Source organism: Acomys russatus, chromosome 12, assembly GCF_903995435.1.
Source record: "Acomys russatus chromosome 12, mAcoRus1.1, whole genome shotgun sequence".
Taxonomy (NCBI): domain Eukaryota; kingdom Metazoa; phylum Chordata; class Mammalia; order Rodentia; family Muridae; genus Acomys; species Acomys russatus.
In genome coordinates, this window is record NC_067148.1 from 41,572,934 (window position 1) to 41,584,373 (window position 11,440).

Genomic DNA, 11,440 nt, shown 5'->3' on the forward strand with positions numbered 1-11,440 from the left:
GTCTACAAAGTGAGTCCAGGACAGCCAAGACTACATATAGAAAGCCTGTCACAAACAAACAAACAAACAAACAAACAAACAAACACAAAAAGCAAGTCCAGGAAATTCATGGTTATACAGAGAAACCTTGTCTCGAAAAAAAAATCATAATTACAATCTAATGGCAAGTACATGTGGAATTTTAAAATATTTTAACTGTTTTTAAACTTTCATATTTTAGTTAAAATTATCATCACATCATCATCATCATTATTGTGTTATGTGTGTGCTTTTTAAATTCCAGAGCTGAAGTTACAAGCAGTTGCTTTGTGAGTTTCCTGAGGTGGGTAGTAGGGACTAAACTCTAGTCCTTTGCAAGAAAGCCTGTGTTTTTAACTGCTTACCCATCTCTCTAGACCCTAATCTTTATACTCCACCAGAACATTAAACATAATTATTTGTAAACAGATATCTTCATTACTCTACAGTCACCAGTGACTGCTTTTACTATCTGAAAGTGTTTAATATGCTTATCTAAAATGTGGGCTTTACCAGGGAGGGCCACTAAGAACACAGAGCACACATGAGCTGAGGGAACCTGTCACAAGAATGTCACTGCTGTTCCACATAGCATTCACCGTGCACCATCGTTACAGGCAAATACGGGGTCTGGTGGGTACCTACCGCAATTTCTAGGTTCTTATGTCCCAAAACAAGGATCTTGACAGAGGCATATACATTGGAACAGAAGAGAAGAGAGTTTAGTAAGACAGAGATGCACTTCTGAGAGTTGACGTCGTCGGGGGGCAGAGCTAGAGAAAGGTCAAAGGTTCGCTGTGCCCTGACTGCAAACTGGAACATTTATACAGAAAAAACACATTCTTTTTGACCAAACTAGACTCTGCTATAAGTCAGCCTTGGTGGGAAGGGGGTTTCCAATCTCCTTTCTTTTATATGCTAATTTTGACCTCATTTTCCTGCCATACCTCAAACTTCCTGGGAGCACAATGGCACTGGATCAGCAGGCCTGCAAATCGCCACAAGGGAAGGGAGCTGTGCCATAATTAAGCAAGCATGGTGTTCGCAGTTCCAAGGAGCTAATATATTTCAATAGGTTTCACTTGCTAGGCAGGGGACTGGTAGGCCAGATGCCAAGTGGGCAAGGAGCAGCTGTCAAGGGAACTGAAGATTGCCCAAGATAAATTATAAATATACCCCGAGCCTGCAACCTTCCAACCTCTTCCCACCCCAGACGCTCTAAGCAGTCAGTCAATTAGTCTGTAAGGTGTAGCTTCTTTTCTGGAAACTTTTGTTCATGAGTTTGAGCATTAGAATAAAATAGATAGAGTTTATGCTTCAAAGAAAATTCACCGGGCAGGGAAGAATCAAGGTATGCTTGCTTATCAGGAGATTAGCAAAGGTCGGGCACACCAGTGGTCCTTGCTAGAGAGACTTCACTCCCCTATAATATGTGTGTGCACGAGATGCACATGGGTGGCAGCATGGTGCCGGAGTCTGCTGACATGGGGAGGGATGATCAGGAGGCAGGTAGAGAGAGAAGTGAGACTTAGGCTTGAAGCTTTTCCACAAGTTCAAGGCCAGCCTAGGCAACTTAGTGAGACATCATCTCTGGATAAGTAAAAGGCAATCAAGGAGCACAGCTCAGTGTTAGAACTACTGTGCACCAGAGACAGGTGGGAGGGCCAGTCTTTGGCTGACCCTGAGCAGCCAGCTGAAAAGCGGGGCACCGTGTGCTGGGCCAGGGGAGACACCTCCGCATTCCCTGCCTCTCTGCTATAGCTATGCTGCCCTGCCCCCAGTCCCACACTAACCACCTGGACTTGGCTTGGGTTTTTTCTGGTAGAGATGACTTCCTCTGGATTGTTCCTCCGTGATCCTCATAGCACATTACCTCCTTAGCTCCAACGGCTGCTCTGCAACCCAAGGCAGGTCGTGCCACACTGTTAGCTGCCTTGAAAACCCAGACACCCCTCATGCCCTGACACCACGTTCACAAGATCTGTCATGCTGACATTCTGTGCCACTATATTTTGCATATTACATTTACTTTAGTTTTAGATTCTTTTTTTTTTTTTTTAATAGACTACCTCTCTTGAAAATGACAAGTAAATAGTTCACCGCTGTGTTCCCTCTGGCACACCAGCAGCATCTCCGTTTTTTCTCAGTCTAGTACGTTTTGTTTCCCTATAGGATTTTTTTGTTTTGTTTTGATTTTGTTTTTTCGAGAAAAGGTCTCTCTGTGTAGCCTTGGCTGTCCTGGACTCACTTTGTAGACAAGGCTGGCCTCGAACTCGCAGCAATCTGCCTGCCTCTGCTTCTGGAGTGCTGGGATTAAAGCCTATGGGTTTTTTTAATTCAATTTTTTAAAATTAGGTTTTTAAATACATAAGTGTTTACAGAAAAAAAAATCTACTGTGCACGAGGCCTGTGCTCCAATCCTAGTGCTGCCTGAGGAGACAGCAAAGTAGTGGTTGTTGGTGCCCATGGTGTTGTTTACTGTGTCCACACGCCAGAATCTGGGCCGGGCATTTTTATCTCTAATACACAGAACTGAAAATCAGCCACACAGATCTGCAAACTGGGAAGGAAACTTTTTGCAAAAGCAAAGCTACAATACAGACCAGAAAGGAATACACTGTCAACAGTGATAGTGAGCCACACGAGTCAGCATACTTTAGAGCCCCAGTTACTGTTTGGAGTCCTGAGTTCAAAAGGATTGCTAAGGGGCATTGCACTCTCCTTCGATTGACAGATTTGAGCCCCGGTGCCTCTTTTTCACAATGCGTTTGATTTAAATAATTTGTATTTACAAGTATGCATAGGCATAAGACAGTAAATAGGAAAATTTCCAAACAGATTCACTTAGAAGGTGGTTTGCCTTACTGGGTAGGCATCTAAAAGCCAGTTCAGGCTAGATCAGACCTCCTGCCTTCGTACCACACAAAAGTGTTCGATGGTTATAAAATTTATCTCATTACTTGGAGAGGGAGTACCTGCAGCTCCACACAGGTTGTGGACAGGGGTTCTGTGTGTGTGTGTGTGTGTGTGTGTGTGTGTGTGTGTGTGTGTGTGTGTGTGTGTGTGTTGTTAGAAGGGCGACTCGTAACACCTTAGTTTAAGGGAAGTACTTTAAGTGAAGTACAGCTCAGCGTTCTGAAAACACATGGAAGTCCAATGGTTTTAGTATTCTCCACTGCTACTGTGTATATGCAGTCTCTCTATCACTTTCCAGTGCAGAGAATCCAAATCGCAGCCCAGACCCTCCCAATCGGACTAGTCTGACTCAGCCTGTTCTTTCAAGCCTAGGAGGGGATCCTCCAGAGCACCGAGACGGCAGGCTAGAGCACGCGCCGCCCTTTTTTCTCCGCCACAGCGTCGCTCAGGAAGGAACGACACGCTCGCGCATGCGTACGAGAGGCAGCTGCTTTTACGTCATCGCGGGCGCGACGCCCCGAGGGCCAGCTTAGGCTTTGGTCTAGCCGTGGCGGTGGCGGCGAGAGCGTCCGGGAAGATGCCAGTGGCGGTGATGGCGGACAGCGCCTTTAGTTTCAGAAAGCTGCTGGATCAGTGCGAGAACCAAGAGCTTGAGGTAGCACGGCAGGGTGGGACGATAGGGTGGGCGCCGTTTCCAGGGTAACGGGCCGGGCTGAGGCCTGCTGGGAACACATCCCGGGTTTATCACGCCCGAGTTCCTGGCCGTAGTCCGGAGACGCTTCCATTTGTAATGTAATGATTAAAAAGTTTATTAGCAAGGTTGGGTGCGGTGGCACAGGAATCCCGTGAGCATTCATTAGGCGGAGGCAGGAGGATTGCCGGTAAGTTCCAAACCAGACTGGGCTATGTAAAATCAAAACAACAAAAGAACAGAAAGGGGTCGAAGGCTCACCGACTAAAGGAGAGAGCAGCTTGCCGAGGAGCGTTTAGCAGGCCTTTGCTGAATGAATTAAGATTGAGGAGAGACAGTAGACCTCTGTACTACCCGCTGCTGGTGTTCTGTTTTTAAGCTACCTTGGTAGCCTTTTTTATAATGGGCAGAGGCACAGTGTCACAGTGCGTTAAGGACCAGAGGGAAGTGTTTCCTACTTATTAATTTGTCACCTTCCGAGGTGATGTTACTTAAATATTTGTGTATATGTAGAGGAACTGAAACCCCAGTGGAGGACGGTTGACAGAAGATCTGAACTTGGATTTTAATCCTTGAACCTGTCCTCAGCTTTTTCTGCATCTGTGGCAGTGCTGGAGAACTTAACTTGTTTAAGTATGAATTTTGTCTTTTCTGAAAGGGTATTAGGAAGTGAGGCTTTTTTCCTCTCTTTGTCCCTGCAGGCCCCTGGAGGGATCGCCACTCCGCCGGTGTACGGTCAGCTTCTCGCTTTGTATTTGCTCCAGAATGACATGTAAGTCGTGCCTTGTGCCTGAATCCGAAAGCAGCGGCCTCCTTGACATTATGCAGAAGTACATTCTTATCGTAGCCCTGCTATATCTGTTTCTTGTTCAGTCATAATAATAATTAAGCTCGAACTTTTTGTGGTGTGTGTTTACATCCACCTTAAAAAAAAAAGTGACAGGTTCTTGTAAGAAGCTATCATCAACAATTGAGATGTAATCTGAATAAATAAAATAAAATAAATAAATAAATAAGCTATCATCAAGAGCCATTGACCCGCCCTCTTTTGTCTAGAAAACCACGTATGGTTTTGTTTTGTAACATATGTATATATATATATATATTCAGAGGCTGGGCGATGGTAGGGCATGTCTTTAATCCCCACACTTGGGAGGCAGAGGCAGGCACATCTCTGAGTTCGAGGTCAGTGCAGTATCATAGAGAAACCCTGCCTTGAAAAACAAACACCCAAACAAACAAAACTTTCTAAGTACTCAGTAGAAAGAAAGAAGCTGAGGCGGGAGGAGAACCCTGGCAAAGCCAGCCGGCGGGAACAGGATTTAATTAGCCTGTCTGGGTGGGAGGCAGAAAGCATGCCTATGCTAGACAAGAGAGGCCTGGTGTAGTTTCCAAACTCTTTGTGACATTTTTTACAGAGAAACGAAACTTTTTCAGTATACATATATATAAGTTGTTTCTTTTTTGTGATCACGTGTCTTATGAGTGTTCCAACCCCTTAGGCTCTGTGAGCACTAGGAGCGTGGCTCTGTCTGCACATACTGTTAGGGACACTCAAAGCCTTCAGATGGATACATTGTTTATAGCTGGGTGGTTGTACAGGCAGTTTTATATAAGTAGGTGGTTTGAATGTGTTGCTGCTGTTCAGGATCTGTATTGTTAATTTTAAGAATTCAGCAAAGAATGAAAAAATTACCTTGAAAATGAGTTATTTTATGTCCTTCTTTCCTGGACAACTGCTTTTCCTCAGTGAATTCCTATAAAGCTAAATTGTCCTGTGAACTGTATTGCTAGGTGTTCTTCCATGGTTACAGTAGAACCTGGGCGGTCCGTTATTACTGAGATGACTCGTTTTTAATTGCTCTCTGTGTAAATTAGGAATAATGCAAGATATCTTTGGAAGAGGATACCACCCGCTATCAAGTCTGTAAGTACCCTGCAGCGTCCCCTGTTGCTGTTAGCATGCTGGCCTTGGCTTAAATGACACAGAAACCATAGTTAAGCGAACGTTAAAGTTATAATCCTTCAGGTTTCTCTAATGGGACGCTTCAGAAATCTTGCCCATGTTCTGATGAGGTTCCGGGAGGCCTGCCTTGTAGATGTGGCTTGGCCAGTTAGATGCAGGTGGCAGCTGAGGGGCTGGTGATTTTCAGCAGACTACTTAGTTTCCTGTAAATATAGCTATTTAGAAAAATGACATTGTTTACAAGTCTATGCACGGCACACAATCACTTGGGATAGAGATCAAATGAAATAACCTGGGAAAAGTTTCTTGCCAAGTAGAATGAAATAAGACTTTGTTTCAGTTTTATTCCTTTCCCAGAACTTCTGTTTGTAAGAGTGAGACAAGAGGCAGAAGCTGCGCTGCTAGGAATTGGAAACAGCTGATATGAATGGGCTGCTGGATGTAGGCTCTGTTATTGACAGTGCCTTGCTAGCCAGCTTTCTGGTAATTTTGTGCTGTGAATAAATGCCAGCATTTAAATTTAAATTTAAACAGGAATGCTTAAGATAATTGATCCCAAGACTTCATTCTGAAATATTTTTTGCTTTCTCATGCTTTCATTTGTAATTGCAGTAAAAACATTAAGTAACTTGTTGACATTACTGCTCACAGAATTTTAGAATCAGTTCCAAACCTTTGGACATTGTAAGCTGATGCTATCATCTGCAGAGTTCACAGTCGAGAACTGAGCACGCAAGTTCTAAAAAAGAAAAAGGGTTTACACGTCATACCTGTTCTTGGCCCTATGGGCTGCAGGTTGGCCACGTCTGTTAGAAAAGTAATTGCAGCTCTTAAAATCAGTAGTGTGTGTTTTAAAGATAGCAGCTAACAAATTTTGTGTTGTTTCTGATATTTTGTTTGAAGATACAGTCCTTGTTAATTACAGAGTAAGTACCCTCACAGGCAATAATATCTATTGCAGGCAAACTCTGAACTTGGGGGAATCTGGTCAGTAGGACAGCGAATCTGGCAGAGAGATTTCCCCGGGATCTATACCACCATCAACGCCCACCAGTGGTCGGAGACTGTGCAGCCAATCATGGAAGCCCTTAGAGGTAGAGCGGTCTTGTGGTTAAAAGTCATGGTTCACTAAGCCAGTCATCAGAGCGTAGTGCTGTGCTGTCAGTGTGTACTGTCAAGGGAGACAGTTGTGATCTGTGGGGAGCTTTTCCGACTTGAGCTAGATCTGTGCTAATTATGATTCTGGGGATACTGGGGAGTATGTTGGGATCACAGGGTGTCAGTATTGATTCCTGATGGCTGTTATTCCATTTGCACTAATCTTTTATTCTCTTCATCATTATTTTTGTGGTGACAAGAAGGCTGTAACAGGATCTCGCTGTGTAGCCTGTACTGTTCTTTCCTCCTTGGGTTCCTGGTGTGTACCACACATGTGGCCCCGTGAAAGTGTTCTTTCTGTTAGCATGGCACTGGGCAATAACCTAAAGTTCATGGTATGGGTAGGCAAGATTTCTTAAGTCTGTGTATTTGAAAGTGGCAACTGGGCCTTGGACTTTGTCAGCCTTGGCTTTGGCAGATGTTGTGTATACATTGTAAAGGGAACAGGGAGACTGGCTGGGTTGGATGGAGCAATTGCCTCATTCTGGAATTTTCTTAATGTAGATGTGTGAGCATGGGGAGATGCAGAAAGCTGTTTCCAGGGAGAGGCCTTGTGCTGGGACCTGGCAGAGGGTCAGACTTTGAGGCTCGGGATTCAGGGGCACACTTGGAAGCTAGGAACAGGTGCTGGGGGTAAGGCCTGTGTTCCCGCTCCAGGGCAACCCTCTTTGGAGACCTTCCCAAGAGGGGCAGCTGTGTTCTCATCCATTCTTCGGTGTTTGCAAGAGAAATAGAGCAAAGGAGATATAAAATGTTTGCGTCCTAAATTCATGCTGTTGCTGTCTTAAGACTGGGCTCTTGTGGATGTTGTTTTCCATCTCTCCAGCTTTTGTCGTCGGATGTGAGGAATGTGTGTGCTCAGATCCCGGGGTCCCTGGACTTGGGCGGCTCTAGTCTTGCCTGTAAATAAAAACTGGTAACAGAGCAGTGTTTAATTAAGAGTCCTGTTCTCTTGATTCCTGTCACCAACTCTGCCCTTCCACGGTAGATGCAACGAGGAGACGCGCCTTTGCCCTGGTCTCTCAAGCTTATACCTCCATAATCGCAGATGATTTCGCAGCCTTTGTCGGCCTTCCTGTGGAAGAGGCTGTGAAAGGTACCTGGAGCTTGCTGGTTACTTAGAGGGGAGTAGAAATCCCACGCCTCTGGAACTCTAGAACAAGAATGATTGTACAATTGAGATGGAGGGTTTTTTTTTTTAAGGAATTGACACAAAACAAACCTCACATAGCACCTCCACCTAGTATCTGTCACCGCGCACAGGAGTGTCCCTTTGGCAGCTGTTTGGAACCTGCACAGCTGTTTAAGAAACCCTTAACTTGCTCAAAAGACAGCCCCATGCCTGCTGCGACTCTCAACTATGCCAGAACGCTGTGCATGTACATTGTTTTATAGTGATAGACATTCTTGATTCTTCAACTAAAATGAGAGCCCATGAGGGTCATTCTTACTAAGTTTCCAGAGCCTGAACAATTTAAAGCTCACAGGACAGCGGGTGCTGGAGGTGGCGAGTAGCAGTTGTGGGCAGTGGTTTTAGTATGGGGCACTAAACCCAGGGCTCATGCACCTGCTGTTATGTCTAATAGAATGCCACGAAGGGCGTCATAGACATGTCTTATGTGTGCTGGGAATTCTAGGATAGTATAGAAGACTGAGTGTCTCTTAGTGACTACATTGACCCCAAAAAGCAAAGTGAGGCTTTTGGTGTATTTCAGAATATTTCAAAATACGTTTATACAGTCTAGTAAGTACACGCACCAGCATGGCATCTAGAGCAGTGAGAGTGCTAAGTGTGGGTCATGGCAGCACCTGTACCCGGCTCCCATCTGTGTGAACTCTGCACTCTCAGGTGTATTGGAACAAGGATGGCAAGCTGACTCCGCCACAAGAATGGTTCTTCCCAGGAAGCCAGGTAGGTGCGACCTCAGACAGGTGACACTGAAGCAGTGAACAGATGATGTTAAAGCCGAATGACATTGACAGTCACCTAGTGAAGACTGCTGTTCTGGGGCTGACTTGGTGAGGCAGTCCCCTGCCTGGCCCATTGTTTCAGTCTGCATCCTTGCCCCTTCATCGCACCCTCTTGTTCATTCCTGTAGGTACAGGAGTGCCCTTTTCTCTGGTCTTTAGAGCTGGGAGTCCTGCATCAACCCTGCTTCCTTCACCTGCCCTGGGCACCTTGTGTAGACAGTGTCAGTGCTCAGTCCCACGCTTGTAGGGAGGAAGACTGAACAGATGAAGTGTTTAAAGTGGGCCATATTCATGTCCATTTGAGAACCAGGTGTTTGCTGTGGGGGTGAGCCATTCTGGTTTTGATGTGACCGGTGTGTAACTGTCTCTTTCTTTGTTTAGCCTCAGGAGCCCTGGACGTTTCCTTGAACAGGTTTATTCCTTTATCAGGTACATGTTTGCACATGGACATTTTAAAGTGTTGCATTGTTTGCTGGTGTATTTTCTGTAATGTGTAGAGATTGAATTCTATAAGTGTGCAGTGATACACGTGGCTATGAGAAGGAAACTGTAGACTCCTTGTAGCTCAGCTGGAGTGGTGGCACCTGATAGCCCTCATGCCAGGGCCTCTGGGCATTCTAGAGTGTATCTAGAGGCCCTCCACGGCCTGCTGTGCCCAATTCTTTCAGGCATATAAATCCCTGAATTGGGCCCTTGGATCTTTGTGCTGCTGTTGCTTGTGCAGTGTTGTGGTTGGACCAGGCACGTGACATCCCCTTTGGAGCTTCTTTACAAACCATGTCATACAAGTAGGGACTTGTCCAGGCAGAGCTGCGGTCTGAGAGAGACGCTGCTGCACATTAGACATGTTTGCGTCTGTGTCGCCTGCTGCAGCAACAGCAGTTGTCCTGACGCATGCTCGTCTCCATCTGAGACAGCCGAGCTGGTAAAGTGGAGACTTCCTGCCTGCTGTTCCAAACTGTTCAGGCCTCTAGTAGGCATGGCTTTTGTCTAAAATCAGGTAGCACTAAGGACGTTACCTTGTTGAAGACCACCCCAGGCTGGTGGCAGGGTAGGTGCTCTGTCACGCCCCTGCTAACTTGAAGCTGTGTCCCTCTTTATCATGCAGAGCCTGCACCAGTTCCACCAATCCCCAACGAGCAGCAGCTGGCCAGGCTCACTGACTACGTGGCTTTCCTGGAAAACTGATAAATCGCTCTGAGTTCAAGATCCACCTTCAGTCCCTGTCACTGGCAAACAGATGTGGAGTTTTATTTCTGAGCACTGAACAGGGTGAGCGCCTCGGTGTCCTTTGGGTGTGATAAAATGCACATGGAAGATGAAGCGCATTGTACAGTTTGTCCTCAGACACTGCTGAATGTCCTGGGAGCAGTCCTCATTTGTATTGATCACTTTGGTTGGAGCCATCAGTATTATGCAGCTAGTTTCTATCAATGACTGACTCTGAACAGAAGCTTCAAGCAGCAGAGCGGGCGCTGGAGCACACACCATGCTCCTGCGTACCGCTGGCCTCTAGCTGTAGTGATGTGCGTGGGATTTGAGAAGGACTGTGCCCAACCCACATTGTCGCTCACACTCTGGACAATGCCCACAAGGAATTACTGATGTAGAATCAGAAAGAGCTGAAACGTGGTGGACCGTCTCCTGGCGAGGAGCTTGTCAATGCTGCATTTCCCCCGGGTGTGCAAGCATCCATTGCTGGAGGTGGACGGTGTGCAGTGAGAAGCAGCCTGTGTGCTCCTGTGAAACTTGAGTTCTGAGGTCTCCTTTCAGAAGGGAAGGGGCACGGAGTGCAGTGTGTGCTGAGCGAGCTCCTGAGCTGAGGGATAGATAGCGTGCAGCCCTCCTGCTGCTGCGCATGTCCATCCTGTGTAGAAATGCCGAATCGTCTATTTTTGTTCTTGTATGACAGCCCTTGAAGATTTGAGGTGGTTAATGTATCTTCAGGTTAAAACAGCCCTGGTTCATGTATTCTGCATTTGTTCAATAAATATTTAATTGAATTCGTAAACTGTTTCATCTAAAGCTGTTTCTAGAAATTTCATACCTGGGTTTTACTGTGGTCCCATTACAAGTTTGTCCTTGTCTCAGAAATATTTTTTTAAAGTTTAAACCTTTTTCTTTTTACTACTTGGGCATTTTACACATGTCTGTACTGGGTTTAGATCACATTCGCCCTCTTCCTCCTCTCGCTCCCCTAGAGTTTCTTAAGGGCAGCTGGCTCAGCCGTGCCTGGTGCGGTACACACTCTCTGTTTTCATTGCTTTTATTGCCTCTTTTAAAATCATCTTTGGAATTACAATTTTTAAAAATCATTTGGAAATTCTTTTTAAATTACCATTTTATTTAATCCTGGGAAATCTTGTTAAAAAGTTACATGCAAACATTGGTGTTCCAAATGGAAGGAGGGAATTTCAAGGACAGTAACATCAAAGCAAAGCCCAAGCCTGCAGCTCCAGGGCCAGCACCAGGGCCTGGTACCATCATCTGGGCTCCCATGGCACGGGAGCCTCGCTTCTCCATCTCTGCTCCCAGGCTCAGGTAGACCCGCCCCCCCCCCCCCCTTCACATCTCATGGTCCCGGCATCTCCAATGTCCTGGAGTCTGCATCACAGCCTAGGCTTCACCTTCACAGCGGCAGGCAGTGGCCTCTCAGGGCCTCTCCACACCTACCACAGAGTGCCTGCCCTCAGCTCTTCTCCATGACTCCCTCAGTTTTG

General features: G+C 46.0%; 1 protein-coding gene across 1 annotated transcript; it reads left to right on the forward strand.

Annotated features, from left to right (window-relative positions):
• The first annotated feature begins 3,432 nt into the window (after nt 1–3,432).
• On the forward strand, nt 3,433–10,731 carry Cops8 (COP9 signalosome subunit 8). The gene is made up of 8 exons (XM_051154318.1): nt 3,433–3,589; nt 4,327–4,397; nt 5,504–5,552; nt 6,553–6,685; nt 7,738–7,845; nt 8,599–8,661; nt 9,102–9,149; nt 9,829–10,731. Exons 1-8 carry the CDS (start codon nt 3,512–3,514, stop codon nt 9,906–9,908), a joined length of 630 nt encoding a protein of 209 aa, XP_051010275.1. The 5' UTR covers nt 3,433–3,511; the 3' UTR covers nt 9,909–10,731.
• Nucleotides 10,732–11,440: the final 709 nt, after the last annotated feature.

Coding starts and splice junctions, on each gene's coding strand:
- Cops8 (XM_051154318.1), top strand. CDS start 3,512: ATGCCAGTGGCGGTGATGGCGGACAGCGCCTTTAGTTTCAGAAAGCTG. Junction 6,686..7,737: donor AATCATGGAAGCCCTTAGAG/GTAGAGCGGTCT, acceptor CTTCCACGGTAG/ATGCAACGAGGAGACGCGCC. Junction 9,150..9,828: donor CAGGTTTATTCCTTTATCAG/GTACATGTTTGC, acceptor TTTATCATGCAG/AGCCTGCACCAGTTCCACCA.